We start from the raw sequence: 25,721 nt of genomic DNA, 5'->3' as shown, positions 1-25,721 counted from the left end.
AAATACGTTGGAAAACTATGAAATTTACTTAAAGAACATTCCCATAAAATGTGATAATACAAGTGCTATTTGTCTAACCTAAAGTCCAATTCAACACTCTAGAACTAAGCATATTGACATTAGGCATATTGACAAGTTCAAAATTAGAAAAACTTTTACCAAGTCCTTTTAGACTATTGACAACATCCATAAACCGGGTATACATGTCTCCAATGGTCTCACTTGGTTTCATCCAAAACAACTCATAAGTATATACTAAAAGATTAATTTTGGACTCCTTTACTCTACCAATGCTCTCGTGAGTGATTTTGAGTGTATATCAAATATCGAAAGTCATTTCATAAATAGACACTCGATTGAACTCGTTTTTATCTAAAACGCAAAATAAGACATTCATAGCCATGACATTTAAAGCGAAAGTCTTCTTCTCCAACTCATTCCAATCATTCGTTGGAAGAGAAGACTTTTGAAAGTCATTTTCTACGATGTTCCATAACTCAAAATCCATAGAAATTAGAAAAATCCTCATTCTAGTCTTCCAATAGGTGTAATCTATCACATTTAACATGGGTGGACATGTAATTGAGTGACTCTCTTGGTTGCCGGCAAATGCCATCTCTCTTGGGTTTCAAACCAAATCGAGAGTGACATTACTCTGATACCAATTGTTAGGATCAAGAGCGGCCCTAGGAGGAAGGGGGGGGTAGTGCAACGGAAAAATTAAGTCAATTTGAAAATCTTCGTACGATAAAATTTGATTCCGACGAAAACTGTTTCGTTTTTATTAAATGAGTAGAGAAGAGGGGATTTGACAGTTTATAATGAAGTAAAGTTGAATGCAGTAAAGAGATTAAGCAGTAAGGAATGAACACACCAAAATTTATAGTGGTTCGGTCGTTGTGACCTACATCCACTTCTGATTCCTGTCTCATCTCGGATTTCCGGGTTATTGGTGGTACCATCGCCAATACTGGGTGGTACCATCACCTGACACTCTGACATTGGGCGGTACCACTGCCCAGTCTGGCAATACCATCGCTTGACGGAGTCTCGGATACTTAGCTCTAGTAGTACCACCGCTTGATAGGGCGGTACTATCGCTTGGCAGGTAATAACTGTCAACGGTACCATCGCCTAGACCACCTGGGAGACCTAGGTGGTTCCACTGCCCCAGTCTAGTAGTGCCACCACTAGACAGGATCCACAACCTGGTTGTGCCTTGAATCAGGCTTAAACCAGTCCAATTACCAGCCTAGTTGGCTCCTAACAGAGTTAGTGGGATTACTCTTAAATCTAACCCTAATTACATGCTAATTATGATTCTTATGGCATACATTAAGCAAATCAAGTCTGGTTAGTCAAGGTTTCTTCCGGTGAGCTTCCAGCGATCTTCTGACGAACTTCTGACGATCTCTCAACAATATTCTAGTGGACTCCCGGTAAGCTCCTGGACTTCACGACGATTTTCTTGACGAGTTCCGATGAGCTTCTTTGGCAAGCTCCTAGACTTCTCGGTCAATTTCGGTAGAACTTCTAATGGACGTCTGGACTTCCGACGAATTCTCGAACTCCCAATGATATCTCGATCTTAACTCCAGCACTTCATTTTGCTTTATGCCTTGATTGCTATCATAGTTAATCCTATACACATTTTTCAACATATAGATTTGATCAAATAATTTATCAATTGATTTCATCATCAAAATCCAAGATTCAACATAGGATACCCTCAAATATATAAATGTCTCAAACTAAGTTTCCTACTAGTTCATAACTCAAATAGAGTTGATGGAATCAACTTACTAGGAACCTTATTTAAGATATACATAACTCTCCTAAAAGCTTCACCCAATATTGACTTAAGTACATATGAATAGCTCATCATGCTCTTAATCATGTCCGTAAGAGTATGATTTCGAGTTTGAGCAACATAATTATGCTCTAGCACACCTAGTAAGGCATATTGACCATAAATGTTTTATTTTTTTAAGAATCTAGCAAAAGGATTGACATTCTCATTAGATTCTTTATATTTGCCATAAAATTCATTACCCTTATCATATCTGATAATTTTAACTTTTTTATCTAATTGTCTCTCGACCTTATTTATCTATACTTCAAGAGTGTTAATAGCTTAAGACTTTTCATATATTAGATACACATAGCTATATCTGGACAAGTCATCTATAAATATAATGAAATATCTTTCTCTATTCAAACAAAAAATATGGAGTAGTCTACGTATGAATTATCTCAAAGAGTTCCTTATTTCTTATGGCATTTTTCTTTGTATGCTTAATCTGTTTTTCCTAACATAAAAAATAACTTTAAATATATAAGCAAAAAAATATCAATCCATTTAAACATACATCATCATATTTTTTATGGGTTACTCACAAACCCTATTATGAAAGCATATTCTTTAAATACCTTATGTTGTAATGAATATCAACAATCAATACAGTCAAACTCAGGTTCCATTAGTTATTTATGAACTCTTTCGCTAACCACTAATAGTATAAATGGATGTAAATACCCTTATCATTTTTTTCTTTTCTTCTCCTAATCACAAGCGATGAGTGACATCAAGCAATAAGCGTTGAGCAATATTAATGGGATTGGAATGACGTCAATTCTAGCAAATGAAGTAAAGGTTTATGGGAATAAAGGTATGAGTGATAATTGAAGGGATATAAATAGTAAAATTATATTTTTATTAGTTTTTAAGGGTTACCATTACAAGTTTTTAAGAATACTAGAAGTTCTTAAAATAAGATTATGAATAGCAAAAATGGTTGCCAAATATTTTTCTCGGATAAATTGCTCAAATGTTTTTGGGTTACAAAAATAGGTATCTGGTTGTATAAAGTAATATTTTAAATTAAATTAAAAATATTATTTAAATTTTAATCTATATTTTTCAATAAATCTCCTTCATTGTTTTGCACCGGTAAGACTACTTGGTTTACCTCTTTTAATTATACATCTAAGTCTTCTTTAGCATGTCTCCGACGTCTTATTATCTCCCATCGACGAGAGTAATTAGACTTTTAGATTCCGTCGTATCAAGACAATTTAGCTTGGATTACAAAGATGTTGGATTCGGTTCAAGATGGCATCGCAGAATGGGCGGCCGGTGAGAAGGATTGTGTCAGGAATAGCCGAAGGCAATGTGAAGTGGGTAGTGTTGGGAACTACGGCCACAGACATAAGTTGGATGGGGCGAAACCAAGAATGATAGGAGAGGTCATGCGGGTGCTCAGCTCGGCCATCACTCCCAGCGCATCATCGCCTACTACCAGCAAGAAACATGATCACAACTATTACCAAGGAAACAAGCAGTGCGGATGAGACGATGGAGAGGACTTGATTCGCTAGACTCTTCCGTGGATCAGGAAAAGTCCAAAAATACTTCGTGCGTAAGATTTAATAAGACAAAGTTCATGCATAAAATGCAGATAAGGTTCATCGCATGCGTGTGGAAAAGAAGGGAAAAATACAGATAAAAGAGAGGAAAAATTAACATAGAAAACTGGAAGCCGTTGTGGAGATGTGAATGACACTATTTTAAGTCACCCCTTGTCATCTCTGACTCGTATTTCAATCGTCCAGTGTTTATAGATCCACATCATATGCCACCCTCAAAGGCGAAAAGTAGGGGTAGATTCTCACATGGACGGACACAAGTAAATGGCTCAGATGGTTCACGATTTGCTGCTTATTTGTCCATATATCTTGAAACAGATAGTCAACATTTCTACAACTTGCTTCGCATCTAAAATCCCACGTGTTATTTGATAAAAGTTTGCACAAACTGAGATGCAAACCCGGCAACAAGATGAGCACTTTTGACCTAAAAATGCTAGTGGGCCAAAGTCGGTAACTCTGGTATTCACAGCTTAGTTGATTTCCCAGACTTGTAAGATTCACAAATATATGGTAGCCAGACCTGCATTAGCAGCTCTTACAACTTAGCTTGGTTACAATATCACATGTAAGAATAATGCCAGTTCTAAGAGCATGATCTTATGAGCCCCAAGTTGTAGAGGAACTTCTCTGATCTGGATCTGAAGAGATCACCCAGGGAAAACCTCTCACTATCCTCAGGTGGAGAGCTTGGGCCTGCAGCATCTTTGACATGCAGACTGGTTTGCCCGATCTCGCTTCTCACGGCGTCGATCATATGGCTCTGTACCGGCTTTCCTGATGCATCCACGACGTAGAATACATTCACAGCCTGAGACCCCCTCGTGGAGACTTCCGCCTGAATGACCGAGAGACCGTTCTCTCGAAAGATGCGGGTGACGTCCGAGAGGAGGCCGACCCGATCTTCGCAGCAGAGCTCCAGCCTTAAGCCCTGGATCACGGAGAAGCTCGTCATGGTGGATTTCAGAGGACAACAGGAAGTAGCAAGCGATATACCTCTGTACTTCTTCTTTCGATTGCAGCCTCCAAGCCCTGAATTAAAAGTTTCCGCTCGCCTTCAGAGCTAACAGCACACCCATCCATTTTCCTGATGTAGTATTCCTGCATGTCAGTCAAACATATAAAGGAAACATCAGTATAAAGGAAGCATATATTCAAAGGTCACAAATCTTGTGAACTCAGAGATCCAACGGCATGAAAGTGAGATTGTGCACATTCATCTTACAATTAATTAAGAGATCATTCAAGGACTAGTTAGATTCAGCGCAAGAAAATTTAATGCTTATTGATTGTGTGAGAGACAAAGATAGAATGCGTGCTGCTAACGAGCCATATCTGGGAATAATTGTAATCAGAAGTAAAGGTTCGAGGATAAACCTGACATGCTTCTGGTCCTTCGGTAATTATAGTTGCATGGAAGACAACATATTGCATGTCAGTGAGAGTGCAGACTGTGTCGAAAAGAAGCTTTGGTCGGTCCTTGCAACGTATATTGACGACTGTATACTCCTTCTCGATGCAGTTCTCTACCGTAACAAGGGGTTTGCTATTGCCATCGGTGCCATCTTCCTCCTCCTGGCCCATGTCATCTTCCTTGCGATACTGCTGATCGGCAAGCATCATCTGATGCAGCCTCCTCCCGGCATGCGTTGGTTCCATGGATATTGCCGTCCTCGCACTCTGTTTGTCTCTGTTTCCCTTGAGGACGTAGCGGAGGAGGTGCCTTATCTTCGACAGCCGGTCGGTGTCGTCGATCGGTGCTCCCGTCACCTCGTCGGTCACATAAACCACTGATGCCAATCTTGAATTGTGGGTCCAGACCTCAGCAGCCACGACATTGCACTTGAGGTCGGTGAGGACCGCAAAGATCTCGGAGAGCAGCCCTGGGCGATTTCTTCCGATGAGTTCAATGGAAGTGTGCTTTGCTTCAGTTTGGACGCCGACCGACCTCCTCACAGACTGGTGGCTTAGTGCTCTCGCTTCAAGGGACTGCTCGTCAGGTGAACACACAACACTCTGAAAACTTTTGAACTCAAGTACGACTCCATCATAGAAAACATCGAAAGCAAGATGTACTTGAAGAAACGTAAACACGGCTTCTCATTTAACTAAAACATTAATAATAAAGTTTGAAGTACCAGACGCAGATTTAGTCATGATTTGCAACATAAAACCAGAAAGAGAAGATCAATCAGTTCCAACCATGCTTTTGGATGAGATTTTTGGAGACTGCAGGGACAAATACAACAAATCCGACAATCACATGAACCTAAGAGAAGATTTTTATCTCATTTGTTGTTTGAACCATTCTCAAAGTCATATTTCGTTTGATTAACATTCTGAAAACCACGGCAGATCCAAGAATAAGGGGACTCTAAATCCTGAGATCTTCTTCTATTGGAACACACATGGTTCCTAATAATACTGAACTATCCCAGCTTTACCTGTTGAATGCGGTCAACGAATCCAACATCTGAAAGCTTATTTCCAACTTGGTCCACAACATGGAACACTGCGGAGAAGAAGAGCAACGATAGATGTCAAATATAAACTCGAGAGACGACACAACTAGGATTAAAAAGCTTACCATCCATAAACCATTCGCCATCAGAGGATATGTAAGCCCTCTTAATGGTGAGCTTCAGATCACTCAAGACCTGCACCACTTCCAGCAAACTCCCTTGCTTATTAGCACTGTCTACCTGCATCAGAAAGCAGAGAAGAAAACGAGCACACATGGAAGGTCACAAACCCAGGAAAGGAGATTCAAAAGACCAAGCTTACGACAGACCAACCTTTACCAAAGTTTCTTTCCTACCGGAAGTGTTATCCACAGTAACCCTGCAGAAACCCAAAACACAATGGAAACTCGTCAAGACATCAATTCAACAATAGTCGGCCTCCCAACTCTCGAACCAGGAGAGAGAGAGAGAGAGAGAGAGAGCGAGAGAGAGAGAGAGAGAGAGAGAGGAAAAAGCTCACCTCGGGGGGTTCATTCGGATGACCAGCTTCTCGTATTCGTCATCAACCTCACTAGAAATTGACCCACAGCTCATCATCGTCGAAGACAGGGATACGATTAGTACCACTCTTGTTTGATCCAGAGGATGAGGTGAGAATGAACAGAGAGCGGTAAGAGAGAATGCTCAAGTGAAAAGATTCCTCCTTCACTCTTTAAGTGTACTCCAGCCCTCCTCCCTACGCCTCCTCTGTGCGATGTCTCCCACCTCATATTTGCTTATGGGGGTAGCACATGTTCCTTTTTCTCCACATTCCTCTCTTTGTGGTGGGGCTTGCGGCTCTCCGGTCAGAGAGAGAGAGAGAGAGAGGGAGAGAGAGAGGCGGCAAGGTTTGGCTTTTTGACCGCAGAAACTTACCGCACCATGGGCGGCAAGGTTTGGCTTTATGACCTTCTTTGTTACGAGATGGTATAAATAATGGTGATAGGGGCATGGTGCTACCTGTCCATCGTGCATTGCTGCTGCCACTGGAGTGGTCCTCTCTCACCATCCCTGTCGATTCTTTGTGGATTAGGAATCTGCCAATTCCTTCTCTTTCTCCTTTGCACACTTGTCATTTTTCATTGGATTGCCAGATTTACTTGCTTAGAATCCTCACGCCTCTGCTGTCTAGTGGACCTGCCAAAACCACTGGATAAGGTATTATTGTAGGGATCTCGAAAGAGAAAGAGGAGCAAAAGGGTGAATGGCTTTCACGTGGTTATCTTTCCATTGCTCTTCTAATGATTCTACGCTCCCGACTCCCACAATTATTGTTTTCTCACTGATATATATATATATATATATATATATATATATATATATATGCAAAGGATTCGGCTCAATGCTAAATCTATGTGATATTAATAATCAGAAAGAGTCAAAGAGACTGATAATATACCTAGTTCTTTTATAGTGTGATATGCGATTATTAAGCTGAGGTTGTGCTTAACACCAGGTAAATTTGTCATCCAACCATAAAATAAAGTCATGGAGGAAATAGAAAGTAATAACTACACAACTTAGTTTTCCTTTGGTGCTACATGGTTGATCACGTGGTGCTAAGTCGATCTCGTTGTTGGTGTTATGTTTTCTACCTCATAAATTCTGGTCTTAGATAACATGTCGACCGAATGGGGTCGAAATGTCAGTCAGATGGAGGTAACATGCCGGCTTGGTATTGATCAAATAAAGGTGGTGTATGATAGCTGTCTATATATCATAGTTCTTAAAATAGTTGAAACATTATTATGATTTGTTGGTGTTGTAGATTTACACCACAGAAAGAAGATAAAATCCATATAGTTTGTTAGTTTTCAACAACTTAACGTGAATCTTTTGTTAATATTCAATAGCTGTCTATATATATATATGTGTGTGTGTATAGTGTCCTTTCAGATTGACATAAGACACACTAAGCAAGCAGTTAAGGTCATCGTTAAAAGACAAGCATGCAGTGTCGCTCCTTCTGTCCCCCCCTCAGAAAAATACTGTCTCCTATTTAAGCTTTTGTTGGATCCACGCGTGCAGCAGCCGCATAAGAAAACACTTGACCATCGTCACCAGCAACTTTTCTTGGATCTTTTGTTCTATTCGCCACGATAATGCGTCGTGATATGGGTGTCACATTCTGCTTCTCGGCAACGATAACCGATGAGAATTGGTTTCAATGAAACGTCGACGTGGATAACACTTTCTCTAAAGTCATTCTTCCGATTCTAACGACAGTGAGGTAGAAATTGATGGGAGATGAACAAAACAGTCTTTTGATTAAGGGAAAAAGAAATCCCAGCCATAACATCTAGCTCTAAGCGTTCATCCTTGGATGAAATAAAAGGACAAGGAAAAAAGAATCGAGAGACAAGCTCTGATTCAGCATCCTGCATGGGGATGACATATTGAGCACTAATTTCGCTGGCTGAACCAGATTCTTTTTATCTGACTGCTTTATTCTGAAACCTAACCTTTTTTTTTCTGTACCTGTTCTATTCTTAGATTCCAACCGAGTATCTCATCAAGTCTTCTTGGTTATGTCTGACCAAATATTCGGTCAAGAGCCAGTTGTAATTACGTGAGTCCTATTCATATTCTAGTCATCTAGTGAGAACAAGATCCATGTCTTACGCAGGAATCTCCCAAAGATATATTCTCACAAAGACCAAAGAATATGATACTATTTAATTGAGCTCCTTCCTGTCCATTAGTTTGAAGGCCACAGGATTCCATGCAGGAATCTCCTTGCTTAGTTGGTGGTGTCCATTTGCACAGGCTGGCCTTAAAATAACTTTCGGCAGCAAGATATATTATTATATGCATTTTCTTTTAACCTTACGATATGTTATAAAAAAAAAAAAGGAAGAGTGGTGAAAGAAAAGAAGATGAACTTCAAATTTGTTTCCATGCCAGATTCATTCACAACAAAACTGCAAACCATTCAGTGTCTTCCATCAAATTTTCAAAGTGGTCTTATATTTTTTTTTCCCCTTATATACATATTCCAATGCAAATTAATAAATGTTCACGTAAGACCATTCAGTATTTTGTATTTCAGTATGTATTGTATTATATGACTAACCAATTACTAGAAATAAAATTATTTGAAAAAAAAATTTAATGAAAAATGAGTTTATTATAGATTTCACATACATATAATTGAACTGTGTGAATATTATAATATGTTTCATGAATTATTAGAAACCATCGATTAACACTTTTCCAAGATCTTCGCTTTCTATTATGAATCCAATAGTAAAAATCTTATGAAAAATTTGACTAAATTTTCTATTGATCTTTTGAATAACATAGAGTTATGCATAGCCAAGGGAGGGAGGAAAAAACAAAGGATAGCCATAAACTTGTTCATTGTCAGTACTACGATAACCTAAGAAAATAAATGAAGCGCATGGAGAGAAAAGAAGAGAACAATTGCTTTCTTTTTGTTTTGGAAACAAAGCAAAAGGAAAATACATTCTTGTCTCGTTTGGGTTGTTTAATTAAATTAAAAAAGATAAAATACTTCAACGAGACAAATATTATTTTAAGCTTCAAAAGGAATTTGACAACTATAAAATCTCATTCTAGAACTAATTTTCTAGAGTTTTAGGTAAATTTAGATTTTTTTTTATTTTAAGTAACTTTAGTTATAATGATTTTGAATGGGTAACCCTGATTTTAAAATCACCCATTATTCAAAATCAGCATAACTCAATATCAAAAAAGCAATCATCAAGATTCATTCAACAACTTCGTACAAGTATACAGAGTAAGTTTTTGGACTTCAAAGCCATGAAATGAGGGGCTAATTAATAAAAAAAATCAAATTTAACACAATTTTAGCTTTTAATGGACTGGAATTAGTGAAAAAAAAAAACCAAAACTATCAAATCTTACTCTAGAATTTATTTTCAAAACTCCAAATGGCATTAGTGACACTGATTTTGGATGAGGTACGCTAATGTTTGTCCCCCATTCAAAATTTGTGTAATCTCATTCAAGATCAATATGACTCAATTTTTAAAATAAAAACTCATTATAATTCTTTACAAAACTTCATACAAGCAAATAAAATGAGCTTTTAAGCTTCAAATCTATGAAATGAGGGGTTAATTATAAAAATATGTAATTTAGCATAATTTCAATTAAGGCTAAAATTAGTGAAAAAATAATTTCAACATAAAAGGTCAAAACTGCCAAATATTTTTCGAGAACTAATTTCCAAGAGTTTTAGGTGAACTTAGTTATTTTTGGGTACAAAGTGACTTGAATTACATTGATTTTGAATGGGGAATACACTGACTTTTTACCCCCTATTAAAGATCAATGTAACTCAACTTAAAATAATGATGGGCTAATTGAATAAAATTAAAATTAAAATATTTTTTTATTTTAGGTTGAAGTTAGTGAAATCATTTTAAGATTAAAAACAATCTAAATCTCATTCTTAAAATAATTTCTAAGATTTTCCGGTGAATTTAGATATTGTTGGCCTTGAATGATTTGAATTACACCTATTTGGAACGAGGATGCACTAATTTTGACACCTTATTCAAAATTTTAAAAAATATTTTTTGATAAAACTCAAATTTAAAAAAAAATTCAAAAAATATTTTTTTCCACCATGTTTTATTCTAAAACTTCATTCAAGGATGGGGGTGAGCTCCTAGGTTTCAAATTCATTAAACAATTAAATTGATAAAATATTATAAATTACCAATACTGGAATCTCATTCTAGAATTGATTTTAAAGGTTTCAGGTGAATTAATATTTTTTTGGCTATATATGACCTGAGTTACACTAATGTTAAATTGATTTATGCTGATCTTTTACCCCCTTTTCAAAACTAGTGTATCCATACTCCAAGATATGTGTAACCCAACTTAAAAGTAACTTTTCTCATCTTTCTTGCAAAACTTTATAAAGGCATATAGCACATCTTTTTGGGTTTCAAATTCATAAAATAAACAATAATTGATAAAAATAACATAATTTCAACTTTTACTAGGCTGAATTTGGTGAAAGATACAATTTTAAGGTATAAAAAAATTTAAAACCACCATATTTAGAACTAATTTGCAGGCTTTTATTTTTTTTATTTTTTTGCTTCAAATGACTTGAGTTACATTAATTTTGAATAGGGTCACTCTCATTTTTTTACCCTCTTTTCAATATGCATGTAACCTAATACAAGATTAATGTAACTCAACTTTAAAAGAATTTTTTTCAACAAGATTGATTATAAAACTTCACATGATCAAGTCCACGTTGGGGGGGGGGGGGGGGACTTAACGTTGATAATAAAAACATAGGTTTTGAAAAATTAAGTCGAATTGAATATTTTGTTTCAATTTAAACCCGTATCAAAAATATAAAGAAAAAGCAGAATAAGAATGAATAGGAATGATAAAGTAGAGATCACACTAGATTTATAGTGGTTCGGTCATCATGACCTACATCCACTCCCGGTTCCTCCTCCGTTGAGGCCATCGACGATCACTAACGATCTTCCTTCAATGGGCGAAGACCAACTACCCTCTTACAATGTTTTTTCCTTTTCACGGGTTTAGAAGACAACCCTTATAAGCCTCATATCTCTCTTGAATAATCACAAAGCTAGGAGGAGGACACTTAGCAATTTTACAACCCAAGATCTTAAGAGTTTTGTTCACACTTTCATTGCTCTTTCATGCATAAAAGAGTGAGGTATTTATAGGCCCCAAATGACTTCAGAAATGGAGCCAAAAAGTGTCTCATCCCGAGTTTTCTAGGTACTGGCGGTACCACCACTCAGTTTGGGTGGTACTATCGCTTGACAGAGCATTGGAGACCGAGCTCTATAATACCACTACCTAACAGGGTAGTACCATCGCTTGGTAGTAATAACTACCAGAGCCTCAAGTGGTACCACCGCCTGACGTAGCTCCAAGTGGTTGAATGAGCCATCCAACCAGCCCAATTCAGCCTTGTTAAAGACCTAGTTGGCCCCTAATCAAGTTGGTAGAATTTCTACTAAACTAACTCAAATTAAAGTCCTAACTACAATAGTTAAGGTTAAAACAATTACTCTATTTGTAATCTAAGTTGTCATGCACGTCAATGGTTTAACTAAACTCTTGGTGAACTTCTGGCGAGCTTTCGGTAAACTCTCGGTAAACCTCCAGTGAGCTTTCGGCGAACTCCTAGTGAGCCTCCGGCGAGCTTTTGACGAACTCTCAGTGAACTTCCAGTGAGCTTTTAGTGCATCGATGATCCTTCGGTGTATCCCCCGATTCATCCAACCCGATGCTCGAGCATTCACTCCGGCCCAACTTCGATTCTACTTTAATCGTTTCACCTTTTTCATGATCGTAGTTAATCATGTATCACTTATCTCAATACATGGATTATATTACTAATTTATCAATTGATTTCATCATCAAAATCCGAGATTTAGCAATCTCCCTATTTTTGATGATAATCAATTGATGACAGAGTTAACTTTAACTCTCCCTATATATATACCATATTGAGATAAAGTAAACTTGTATTCAAAAGGAATCATAACCTTTGAATATAAGTGAAACTTATTTCGATCGTAGTGATCAAATATAATATATCATATCAAAATTTCATATGCATCAATATAGTTTCAAACTATCAAAAAGTAACATGCATAAGTTCATCACTTCATGCATGATAATAAATCAACATCACTTTAGGCATGAGCTACCGAAGTATTCATCACTTCTTGCATGATAGTAAAATTAACATCATTTTAGTATGATATTCATGGTACTAAATCATTCATATTTTCAATCATTTTGGGCATAACATATATGATACTAAAGCACCATTTATCACTTCATGCATGATACCAAATTTAACATAACATACATGATACTAAAGAATTTTTTAACCACTTCATGCATGATACCATTTTCAACATCATTTTGGCATGATACCACATTCAACATCATTTTTGGCATGATTCCAAAAATATTCATCATTTCTCCCCCTTTGTCATCAACAAAAAGAGAATCATTCAACAATTTATGTAAGTATTTTAAACTATTCAAGTAAGTTTCACACCAATTTATCCAAGCTAGAAAATTTATGAAATGGGCAAGCTAGCATTTTTGTTTTAGATGTGCAAGCACTTTTTAGTTCTTCTTGAGATGTGCAAGTTTCTTTCTTCCTTTTATCATAAAAATAAGAAGAAGAGGAAGACGAATTAGGGAGTAATTCATTTATCACAAGAAAAATCAAGAACCAAATCCATGAAAGTATTTGAACCAAATCAAATCCATGAAAAAAAAAAAAATTCATTGAATCAAGACACTACTTTTGAAAAGAGAAACGATTCATCATAAAAGATCAAAAAGTGCATACTAAGAAATTCATGAATCAAATCCCTTTTCTTGTAAATAAAAGGAATAAGGATTCATAGGAAATGATTATAGCATAAAAGGTCAAGTATAGCAAAAATCCATAAAACTTTAAGAAGGTAATAGGAAATGATCTTGTTAAAGAGAAATCTCAAATTCCAAACCTCGAGAAATCCAAAAAATATATAAAAGAATTCATGCATTCGGAAGATTTAACATGCCTAATTCTCTTCTAATAAAATCAAATTGTTCCTCATTTAATGGTTTTGTAAAAATATCTACTAATTAATATTTAATATCAATAAATTCTAAAGATATATCATGATTATTAATATGATCTCTAATAAAATGATGTCTAATGTCAATATGTTTAGTTCTAGAGTACTGAATATGATTTTTTGTTAAACATATTGCACTAGTGTTATCACATTTTATAGGTATGTTCTTCAAGTGAATTCCATAATCTTCTAGTGTGTTTTGTTGAATCTCGGATTTTGATGATGACGTAAATTGTCATTTGTTATCTAATCCATATGTTGAGATAAGTGTACAGGATTAACTACGATGAAAGTAAGACATGCAGCAGGAGTTGCGCCGGAGTCAAGACTATGATCACGTTGGGGGTTCGAGAATTCGACGGAAGTTCGGACGGTCATCGGAGGTTCTGCGGGAACAAATCCGAGAAGTCCAGGAGCTTACCAAAAAAGCTCGTCGGAACTTGCCAAGTGGATCGTCGCAAGTCCAAGAGTTTGCCGGAAGTCCGTAGGAGCATCACCGAGAGTTCATCGGATGATTGACGGAAGCTCGCCGGAAGCTCGTCGGAAGAAGCGATTGACGCACCGGAGCAAGTTGCAGTAAATGTCTTAAGAAATTCGTAGTTAGCACAATGATTAAGTTAGAAATGGGAGGTGATCCCATTAACTTAATCTTGGGGCAATTGGGCCCTTGATAAACCCAAATTGGGCCAAATGGATTAGCCCATTCGGACCCAGATTACTTGGCCAAAGGTGGCACTGCTTGGGTCAAAGGTGGCACCGCCCAAGGCTCAGTCTCCGAGCTCTAGCTGGGCGGTGCAACCGCCTCTGACAGAGGTGCAACTGCCCCAGTCAGGCGGTGGCACCGCCTGAGCTCGGTCTCCGAGCTCTGGCAGGAGGTGCAACCGCCCCTGACAAGAGGTGACATCGCCCAGAGGCTCAGTCTTTGAGCTCTGCCAGGCGGTGCAACTACCAGACCCCGGAATTCCGGGAATTGATAGTTTTGAGCTCGGAATTCAAACTGGGTTGGGGCCTATAAATACCCCACCCTTTCAGCAATGAAAGAGTAACCAAAAACCACCGAAATCCTGATTTTACTCTGTGATTTTTAGAGCTCAAAAGTGTTGTATGAGTTAAAAGTTCTCCTTCCTCTTTTCTTCCAAGTTTTGATCTGTCAAGAGAGGAAAGAAAATTCTATAAGGGTTGTCTCCTAAGCTCGTCAAAAGGAGTGAAACTGTAAAAAGGTGATTGGCCTTCGCCTATTAAAGGAAGGCCTACAGTGGACGCCGGTGACCTCGTTTGTGGAGGAAGCCAAAAGTGGATGTAGGTCAAGATTGACCGAACCACTCTAAATCTCGGTTTGCATTTACTTTGAGCATATTATCCTTACTGCAAACTTCCTCAATAGCTTACTGCCTTCTGCACATTTACGATCGTGTTTCAATGTTCAGTATTTTCTGAATCGGCGTTAAGACGTAAATCAGTTTTATCGTACGAACATCATATTTCAGTTTACGCTTACATTCTAATTTCCATCATAATTGCAAACTGCCTTCATAGACTTGCTTTAACTGCATCTTGCTTGATCACAAGTTAAAGTGATTTACGAATCGGTTTTTCTACTGAAATCACTCTTATCGTACGAACGCAGTTTTAATCGTCAAAAGTTTTCGCTACACTAATTCACCCCCCCCCCCCCCCCCCCCCCCTCTTAGTGCTCTTGATCCTAACAATTGGTATCAGAGCGGGGTTAACTCTCAAATAGATTACAACCCAAGAGAGATGGCATACGCCGGAAACCAAGAGGGCCATTCTATTACACGTCCACCCATGTTCAATGGGACGGACTACACCTATTGGAAGACCTGAATGAGGATCTTCCTTATTTCAATGGATTTTGAACTTTGGAATCTTGTCGAAAATGGATTTTTGAAGTCTTCTCTTCCAATGATCGATTGGAATGAATTGGAGAAGAAGACATTCGCTCTTAATGCAAAGGCTATGAATGCCTTATTTTGTGCGCTTGATAAAAATGAGTTTAATCGTGTTTCGGTTTGTGAAACCACGTTTGATATTTGGCATACACTCGAAGTGACTCACGAAGGCACAAGTAGAGTGAAAGAGTCAAAAATCAATCTTTTGATACACTCTTTCAAACTTTTCTGAATGAAATCGAGCGAGACTATTGGCAACATGTACACCCGTTTCACGGATGTCGTCAATGGTCTAAAAGGACTCGGCAAAAGTTTTTCAGATTTTGAGCTCGTAAATAAGATTCTAAGATCTCTTCCTAAGAGTTGGGACCCTAAAGTCACTACTATTCAAGAGGCTAAAGATTTAAACAACTTCCCTCTTGAAGAACTAATCGGGTCATTAATGACCTATGAAATTATATGCAAGGCTCATGAAGAGAAAGAAGACATCTATCCAAAGAACAGGAAGGATATGACACTTAGAACTTTAGATGACCACTTGAGAGAAAACTCAAGTGATGAGGACTGTGACGATGACTTGACACTTCTAACAAGGAAATTCAAAAAATTCATTAAGAGAAACAAGTTTAAAAATGACACAAAAAATAAACTTGAACCTAAAAAGGACCAAGTTATTTGCTACGAGTGCAAAAAGCAGGGATACTACAAAAGTGATTGTCCCCAAGCCAAGAAGAGAACATCAAAGAAGAAGGCGCTCAAAGCAACGTGGGATGACTCGAGCGCGTCCGAAGAAGAGGAGTCCAACACCGAGCAAGTTGCTCATTACGCCTAAATGGCCATCGGAGAGGAGGTAACAAATTTAATTGATACAGATTTATCATTTGATGAGTTATTAAATGCCTTCCATGACTTATTTGATAAATGCAAGATTATTAATAGAAAATATAAATTGCTAAAAAAGGAGCATGATAGTCTTACTTGTAATTTTGATAAGTTAAAAACTGAATATCATGATAGTTTAGGTTCTTGTATAAAATGTCATGATCTAGAAACTATCCAAAAGAAAAACTTGCTACTTAAGGACACCTTGAAGAAATTCAAGGTTGGTAGCAAGTTTTTGAACATGATCCTTACAAACAAGGGTCACGTTCCCAAAAGAAGTGGAATCGGATTTGTGAGAAATCCTCACCAAAATCCAACCACCTTCATAAAAGGCCCCATCCTACATGTTCGACACCAAAGCAAATGCAACTTTTGTTGCAAACATGGACATAAAACGTATTATTGTCCATTCAAGAAAATTAGTCTGAACAAATTAATTTGGGTTCCTAAAGGAACCATGATAAACTCTATGCAACATGATAAACAATGTAGATCAGTTTTTGAGGCACCCAAAAGTAAATGGGTACCTAAAAATTATCCTTTCTTGTAGAGACATACACCATCACAAGCTAGGAGCAAGATATGGTACCTTGATAGTGGATGCTTAAGGTATATGACCGGAGATCCATCTCAATTCTCTAAGCTCACTAGCATAGACGAAGGCTATGTCACCTTCGGAGACAACAACAAGGGTAAAATCATTGGCAAAGGAACAATAGGTAACAAATCCAACTTCTTTATTGAAGATGTTTTGTTAGTTGATGGTTTAAAACATAACCTCTTGAGCATTAGTCAATTATGTGATAAAGAATATATTGTCAAATTCGAATCTAATGCTTGCATCATTGAAAAACCACACAACAACACATCTATGATTGCATTAAAACAAAATAACGTATACACCATTGACATCAATGATCTGTGTAATGAAATGTGTTTCTCGGTTTTAAATGAGGATGCTTGGCTATGACATAGAAGATTAAGTCATGCTAGCATGAAACTAATCACTCAAATATCATCCAAAGAACTTGTAAGAGGAATTCCTCATATCAAGTTCATTAAAGATAATGTATGTGATGCTTGTCAATTAGGTAAACAAATTAAGGGTAGTTTCAAATCTAAGAATCAAATAAGCACCTTTAGACCCTTGCAATTGATCCATATGAACTTGTTCGGACCAATCTCTACATCAAGCCTAGGAGGTAGCAAATACGTCTTCGTCATTGTATATGACTATAGTAGATACACATGGACTTACTTCTTAAAATACAAAAATGAATGCTTTAGATATTTTAACAAGTTTTGTAAACTTGTTCAAAATGAAAAGGGTTCTATGATTTCATCAATTAGAAGTGATCACGGTGGTGAATTTCAAAACCGTGATTTCCAAGAATTTTGTGAACTTAATGGATACAACCACAACTTCTCTACTCCAAGAAATCCTCAACAAAATGGAGTAGTAGAAAGAAAAAATAGAAACTTATAAGAAATGACAAGAACCATGTTGAATGAACATAGCCTACCCAAATATTTTTGGGCCGAAGCCATAAACACTGCATACTATATTTTGAATAGAGTTCTAGTAAGACCCCTACTCACCAAAACTCCCTATGAGTTGTGGAACAACAAAAAACCTAATGTTTCATATTTTAAAGTTTTTGGGTGTAAGTGTTTCATCTTGAATGAAAAAGATGCCTTAGGAAAATTTGATGCTAAATCCGATGAAGGAATTTTTCTTGGTTATTCTTCAGTTTCTAAAGCTTTTCATATCTTCAATAAAAGAACTTTAATAATTGAAGAATCCATTCATGTTGTTTTCAATGAGATTTTCAAAATCAAGAAAAATGATTTTGATGATGATGTTAGCTTCGATTCTTTAAATTTAAATGAAACCCCTTCTCCAACTAGCAACTTGGATGCATCCACTTCCGAAACATCCTTACCCAATGATTGGAAGTATGTAGATGCTCATCCTAAGGAGCTAATCTTAGGAGACACATCAAAGGGGGTTCAGACATGTTCTTCTCTTAAATTTTTTTGTGCCAACGCTGCTTTTCTCTTCCAAATTGAACCTAAATTTATTGACGAAGCCATGAAAGATGATTCATGGATTATCGCAATGCAAGATGAATTAAATCAATTTGAGATAAATGAGGTATTGAAGCTTGTTCCTAGGCCAAATGACCATTTAGTTATTGGTACTAAATGGGTCTTTAGAAGCAAGCAAGATGAATATGGTATCGTGGTTAGAAACAAGGCTAGATTAGTGGCCAAAGGTTTCAACTAAGAAGAAGGTATTGATTATGAAGAAACCTTCGCTCCTGTGGCTCGATTAAAAGCCATAAGGATGCTCCTTGCCTATGCTAGTAGTAATAATTTTAAGTTGTTTCAAATGGATGTTAAAAGCGCTTTTCTTAACGGCTTTATTTCCGAAGAAGTTTATGTTAAATAACCTCCTGGATTTGAAAATAATAGCCTCCCTAATCATGTGTTTAAATTAATTAAAGCTCTCTATGGTTTAAAACAAGCCCCTAGAGCTTGGTACGAGAGACTTAGTTCTTTTCTTATTGAAAATAATTTCACAAAAGGCAAGGTTGATACTACATTGTTTATCAAGAATTTTGAAAATAATTTTTTCATTGTTCAGATTTATGTTGATGATATTATCTTCAGTTCTACGAATGAATCTCTTTGTGAATCTTTTGTTAAAACCATGAGTCTCGAATTTGAAATGAGTTTGATGGGAGAATTAACTTTTTTCTTAGGCTTACAAATTAAGCAACTAAGCAATGACATCTTTATTAGTCAAACTAAATATGCTTTAGATCTACTGAAAATATTTAATATGGATAGCTCAAAAGCTATTAACACCCCAATGAGCACCTCCACTAAGTTAGAAGTTGATGAGAGTGGAGAAAGCTTCGATCAAAAAACTTATAGGGGTATGATAGGAAGTTTACTTTACCTCACTGTAACTAGACTAGATATCATGTTCAGTGTAGGATTTTGTGCTAGGTTTCAATCGAACCCTAAGATATCTCATCTCAAAGCAGTTAAAAGAATACTTAGATATCTTAAAGGTACCATAAATCTAGGATTATGGTATCCAAAATCTGAAAATTTTGAGTTAATTGCTGATGCGGATTTTGCTGGGTGTAGACTAGATAGAAAAAGCACATCAGGAACATGTCAATTTTTGGGACATTCCCTTGTTTCCTGGTCATCTAAGAAACAAAACTCAGTTATACTATCAATAACCGAAGCTGAATATATTGCAGCCAGTGCATGCTGTGCACAAGTTGTGTGGATGAAAAACACCTTAGAAGATTATAAAGTCTATCTTAAAAGCATTCCCATTAAATGTGATAACACGAGTGCAATATGTTTAACAAAGAATCCCATTCAACACTCAAGAACAAAACATATTGATATTGGACATCACTTTATACGAGATCATGTTACTAATAATGATGTAATCATAGAGTTCATAGATACTAAGCATCAACTAGCTAACATTTTTATAAAACCTCTAAGTGAATAACAATTTGATTTTATAAGAAGAGAATTAGGAATGTTGATGTGTCCGAATGCATAAACTTGTTAAAATTATTATTCGGACTTTATTGATTGAATGATCAAATCACTTAATTACATGCCTAAAATAACATATTGAAAATTAATATAAAAATTTCCATAACAATGAGTATGTCTTCATGATTGTATAGTCTTGTCCGATTGCATGAAAGTGTTAAATTAAATTTTCAGTTCCAATCGGATTTCATGAATACATTATTCTCTTTCGGACTTAATAAACATATGTTACATATAGTTTGATTCACATCATTGATTTTTGACAAATAGAATCATCTAGCAAATGCATATCTTTTAGACTTATCATGTGAAAAATATTCTCTTTGAGAAATAGATTTGATGATTCCTTCTTATAAAAGGAAGATATTTTTATGTGCAAGGATTTAATTCACATAAATATCCTTATCCTTGTAAAGCATGCCTTAATATCCTATTGATTTGAACTACACAAATGACTTTCCTCCTTCATGCAAAAAGATAATAACAAATAAAAAGGAAGAAGTTTTCACTCTATAATCTTCATGTCATGTTTTTCTTGAGATGTTTGTATAATTTATATCCTATCACTCTATATAGATAAATGACATGAATCTACTTATGGCATCGCACGTATATTAAAAAGTTGTTTATATCGTTCTCTTTTTTGTTGATGACAAAGGGGGAGAAATATATGAATTGATGCTATAAATGTCATATTATGTTGAAAAAAGCAGATATATGAATTGATGCTATGATTATGCCATGCTTGCATCATCGAAAATATATGAATTAATGATAACTATGATTGCCATATTAGCAATATGCCATGTTTGCATCATGTTAAGATATCAAGAACTTGCATCATAGTCCTACGTGTTGATATCTTACCATGTGATGAAATGTTATGATTGCTAAAATACTTGAAATGTGTGCATCATGGTAAGATATCAAAATTTTACTTCGAAATTTTACATGTTGATATCTTACCATATGATGAATTGCTATCATTACCATCATTCACATTTGAAATTTGAAAATGGATGTCAAGCATTGACATCATACATCATTTTCAGAGAGATACATCATGATGGGAATCATGATGGGAGTATTGATAAGGTTAAATGATTTTAACTTATCAATATGTCTCTCAAATTCAAAGGCTTTGAATTCAAGAATGACTTATCTCAATTATGGCACATAGATAGGGGGAGTTAAGGTTAACTCCGTTATCAATTGATTGTCATTATAAAAAAGGGACAGATTGTTGAATCTCGAATTTTGATGATGACGTCAATTGTCATTTGTTATCTAATCCATATGTTGAGATAAGTGTGCAAGATTCACTACGATGAAAGTAACACATGCAGTAGGAGTTACGTCGGAGTCAAGACTATGATCACGTTGGGGGTTCAAGAATTCGACGAAAGTTCGGACGGTCGTCGGAGGTTCTGCGGGAACAAATCCGAGAAGTCCAGGAGCTTGCCAAAGAAGCTCGTCAGAACATGCCAAGTGGATCGTCGCAAGTCTAGGAGTTTGCTGGAAGTCCGTAGGAGCATCACCGAGGGTTCATCGGATGATCAACGGAAGCTCGCCGAAAGAAGCGATTGACGCACTGGAGTAAGTTGCAGTAAATGTCTTAAGAAATTCATAATTAGCATGATGATTAAGTTAGAAATGAGAGGTGATCCCATTAACTTAATCTTGGGGCAATTGAGCCCTTGACAAACCCAAATTGGGCTGAATGGATTAGCCCATTCGGACCCAGATTACTTGGCTAGAGGTGGCACCGCCTGGGTCGGCGGTGGCACCGCCCAAGGCTCAGTCTCCGAGCTCTGGCTGGGTAGTGCAACCGCCTCTGATAGAGGTGCAACCGCCTGAGCTCGGTCTCCGAGCTTTGGTTGGGCGGTGCAACCGCCCTAGTCAGGCGGTGGGACCGCTTGAGCTCGGTCTCCGAGCTCTGGTAGGAGGTGCAACCACCCCTGACAAGAGGTGACACTGCCCAGAGGCTCAGTCTTCGAGCTCTGCCAGGCGGTGCAACCGCCAGACCCCAGAATTCCGGGAATTGATAGTTTTGAGCTCGGAATTCAAACTGGGTTGAGGCCTATAAATACCCCACACTTTCAGTAATGAAAGAGTAACCAAAAACCACCAAAATTCTGATCTTACTTTGTGATTTTTAGAGCTCAAAAGTGCTGTATGAGTTAAAAGTTCTCCTTCCTCTTTTCTTCTAAGTTTTGATCTGTCAAGAGAGGAAAGAAAATTCTATAAAGGTTGTCTCCTAAGCTCATCAAAAGGAGTGAAACTATAAAAAGGTGGTTGGCCTTCGCCTATTGAAGGAAGGCCTCTAGTGGACGTCGGTGACCTTGTCAGTGGAGGAAGCCAAAAGTTGATGTAGGACAAGATTGACCGATCCACTCTAAATCTCGGTTTGCATTTACTTTGAGCATATTATCTTTACTGCAAACCTCCTCAATAGCTTATTGCCTTCTGCGCATTTACGATCATGTTTCAAAGTTCAGTATTTTCCGAATCGGCGTTTAGACGTAAATCAGTTTTATCGTACGAACATCATATTTCAGTTTATGCTTACATTCTAATTTCCATCATAACTGCAAATTGCCTTCATAGACTTGCTTTAACTGCATCTTGCTTGATCACAAGTTAAAGTGATTTACGAATTGGCTTTTCTACCGAAATCGCTCTTATCGTATGAACACAGTTTTAATCGTCGAAAGTTTTCCGCTACACTAATTCACCCCCCCCTCTTAGTGCTCTTGATCCTAACATGTTTTTCATCCATACAACTTGTGCATAACATGCACCTGCTGCTATATACTCAATTTCGGCTATCGATACTGTAAACGAGTTTTGTTTCTTAGAAGACCAAGAGACAAGTGGATGAAGTAAGAGTTGACATGTTCCGGATGTACTTTTTCTATCTATTTGATAACCAGCAAAATCAGCATCGATATAAGCAAGTAACTCAAATTTTTTAAATTTTGGATACCATAATCATAGATTAGGAGTTCCTTTTAGGTATCCAAAAATTCTTTTAATATCTTTTAAGTGAGATTGCTTGGGATTAGATTGATATCTAGTACATAGTCTAACACTAAACATAATATTTGGTCTAGTTGTTGTGAGTTTTAACTACCTATCATATTCTTATAAATCTTTTGATTAAAACATTATCTATTAATGTCCATATCTAATTTTGTGGAAGTGTTCATTGGTGTATTAATAGCTTTAGCACTATCTATATTAAATAATTTCAATCGATCTAAAGTTAATTCTGTCACTTAATTATTTAATTTGTAATTGTTAGGATCAAGAGGTCGGTACTAAGAGGGGGGATGAATTAGTGTAGCGGTAAGATAATGTCGATTTAAAAACTTCATTGTGATAAAACCAGTTTCATAAAGATGTTAACTTGAAAATGTGTTCGTAAAAGAGTAGTAGATGTAAAGAGTAAGGAGATTTATAGTTAAAGTAAATTGAATAAATAAAACACAAACCAGATTTTAGAGTGGTTCGGTTGTCGTGACCTACATCCACTTCGCCGATTCCTCTTCCGTCGAGGCCACTGGCATTCACTATTGATCTTCCTTTATAGGTAAAGATTAACCTCCTTCTTACACCCCTCTTCTCCTTTTACCGAGTTTAGGAGACAACCCTTACAAGCACTCACTCCTCTCTAAACAGAATTCGAAACTTAGAATTTAGAGAAGAGGATTTCTCTTATGATCGCAACAGCATTTTCTCACTTTGAATCTTTCTATGCTTGTTTCTTTTAACCAGGGATGAGAGGGGTATTTATAGGCTTCAAGTTGATTCAAACTTGAAGCCTAAAAATATCTCATCCCGAGTTTCCCAAGCACGGGCGGTACCATCGCCCGCATTGGACGGTACCACCACCAGTGTCAGTCTGACACTGACACTGCACTCGGCGGTACCACCGCTTGGGATGCTGGGCTAGGTGGTACCACCACCCAGACTGGCGGTACCATCGCCTGACACCCTGCCAAGGGTGGTACAACCGCCTAGACTGGTGGTACCACCGCTTGACATAGTCTCGAAGACTGTGCCATAATGGTGCCACTTCTTAGGATACTGTTTGGGCCTCTCATTAGGCCCAACATAGTCCTTACATGGGCCTAGCTAACCCCTCATTGGGTTGGCCCAAATCCAAACCTAATTACATGCTAACTATGATTCCTAAGACATTTGCTAAGCTAAATATGTCCCTATGTCTTGGTTTCTTCCGGCGAGCTTTTGGCGAACTTTCGACGATCTCTCGACAATATTCCGGCAAACTCCCAGCAAGCTCTTGGACTTCACGATGATCTTCTTGGCGAGTTCTGACGAGCTTCTCTGGCAAGCTCCAAGACTTCTTGGCTGGTTCCCCTAGAACTTCTAACAAACGTCCGGACTTCCGACGAACTCTCGAACTCCCAACGAAATCGCGTCCTTGACTCTGGGACTTTAGTTTGCTTCATGCCTTGCTATCATAGTTAATCCTGCACATATAAAACACACTTCGATCTAGACAATTAATACTAAGCATTAATCATGTTGTCCGGCATGTAATTGGTCCCTCGACGCTTCGTCCGATTCTTCGGCGCATCGTCCTCTCTTGCGGCCAATTGGGCAATTGGCCAGTTGACTCCGTAACTCCGATATCCTTGGCACAATATCCGCTCTTCTTGGCCCGATACTCGAATCCATGGTCCGAAGCCTTCTATCGATACGTCGACTGATCCTCTGACCCGACGTCCAATCTTCTGATATATTTTCCTCCAGCCAAACATGATTCTTCCTGCTTTAATTATCTCATCTTGATCGAAGCATCCTGCATCACTCAAAATGCAGATCAAAACATAAACACTTATCAATTGGTTTCATCATCAAAATCCGAGATTCAATAATCTTCCCCTTTTTGATGATGACAACCAATCGACAACGGAGTTAACTTTAATTCCCGGAGTTTAAACAAACTCCCCCTATCAATATGGCATATAACTCTTGGATTCAAAAATCCAAGCAAACATGTCATGATAAAATCATGCATAACATCAACATACTTCCCCCCCTTTGTCATCAACAAAAAGGAGAAGTATAGCTTTCTTGTGTTTGGAAATACAAGTTCAACTCATTGCATAATAAGCATACTCTCTATTTTTATCATCATGCAAGCTTGCAAAAATTTAGCAAGTGCTACATCATATTAGAACATGCAAGCTATCAAGTTTTAGATATGCAAGGTAGTAAGATAGCATGTTCTACATCATACAAGCTAGCAAAATTTATCATCATTTTAGAAAGTGTAAGCTAGCAATTTTCTATCACTTTACAATATGCATAATCACAAAATCATCATTAATTTTAAAGATGTGCATGATTGTAAATTTTACAAGTTTGTATTTTTGCTTTTTAAGATAGGCAAGCTAATGATTTTCAAGATAGCAAGCTCTTTCTTCTCTTTTGAGAAATGTCATTTTTGCTTCCTTTTCAAATTACAAGCTAGCAAATTTTACACGTATGAAAGTTGGCAAGGTTTTACATCTTTTGAGATAAGCAAGCTTTTTGCTTCTCTTTATAATGTCCAAACTATCAATTGTTGGTTTTCTTTGCGATGCGCAAGTTAGCAAATTTTGCTTCATTTTTGAATTGTGCAAGCTAGCATCTTTCTCTTTGAGATATGCAATTATGTTTGCTTGCTTTGCAAAAATGCAAGCTAACAAAATGTTACATTATTTTACAACATGGAAGCTAACAATTTGAGATGTTCAAGAAGC

General features: G+C 37.1%; 1 protein-coding gene across 2 annotated transcripts; it reads right to left on the bottom strand.

The window, feature by feature from the left end:
* Nucleotides 1-3,903: 3,903 nt before the first annotated feature.
* On the bottom strand, nucleotides 3,904-6,788 carry LOC135645105 (ACT domain-containing protein ACR4-like). Of its 2 annotated transcripts, none has more exons than XM_065163184.1 (7): nucleotides 6,409-6,788; nucleotides 6,222-6,267; nucleotides 6,014-6,128; nucleotides 5,871-5,938; nucleotides 4,804-5,415; nucleotides 4,423-4,527; nucleotides 3,904-4,357 (listed from the first exon to the last, which is right to left on the bottom strand). In XM_065163184.1, exons 1-7 carry the CDS (start codon nucleotides 6,483-6,485, stop codon nucleotides 4,013-4,015), a joined length of 1,368 nt encoding a protein of 455 aa, XP_065019256.1. In that variant the 5' UTR covers nucleotides 6,486-6,788; the 3' UTR covers nucleotides 3,904-4,012. The 2 variants fall into 2 exon arrangements, with proteins under 2 accessions (XP_065019256.1, XP_065019258.1); XM_065163186.1 differs by having other exon boundaries at nucleotides 6,228-6,267; nucleotides 6,409-6,617.
* Between the last annotated feature and the right edge of the window lie 18,933 nt (nucleotides 6,789-25,721).

This window comes from Musa acuminata, chromosome BXJ3-8 (genome assembly GCF_036884655.1).
Source record: "Musa acuminata AAA Group cultivar baxijiao chromosome BXJ3-8, Cavendish_Baxijiao_AAA, whole genome shotgun sequence".
Classification (NCBI taxonomy): domain Eukaryota; kingdom Viridiplantae; phylum Streptophyta; class Magnoliopsida; order Zingiberales; family Musaceae; genus Musa; species Musa acuminata.
This window is presented reverse-complemented; position numbering and strand designations above follow the sequence as displayed.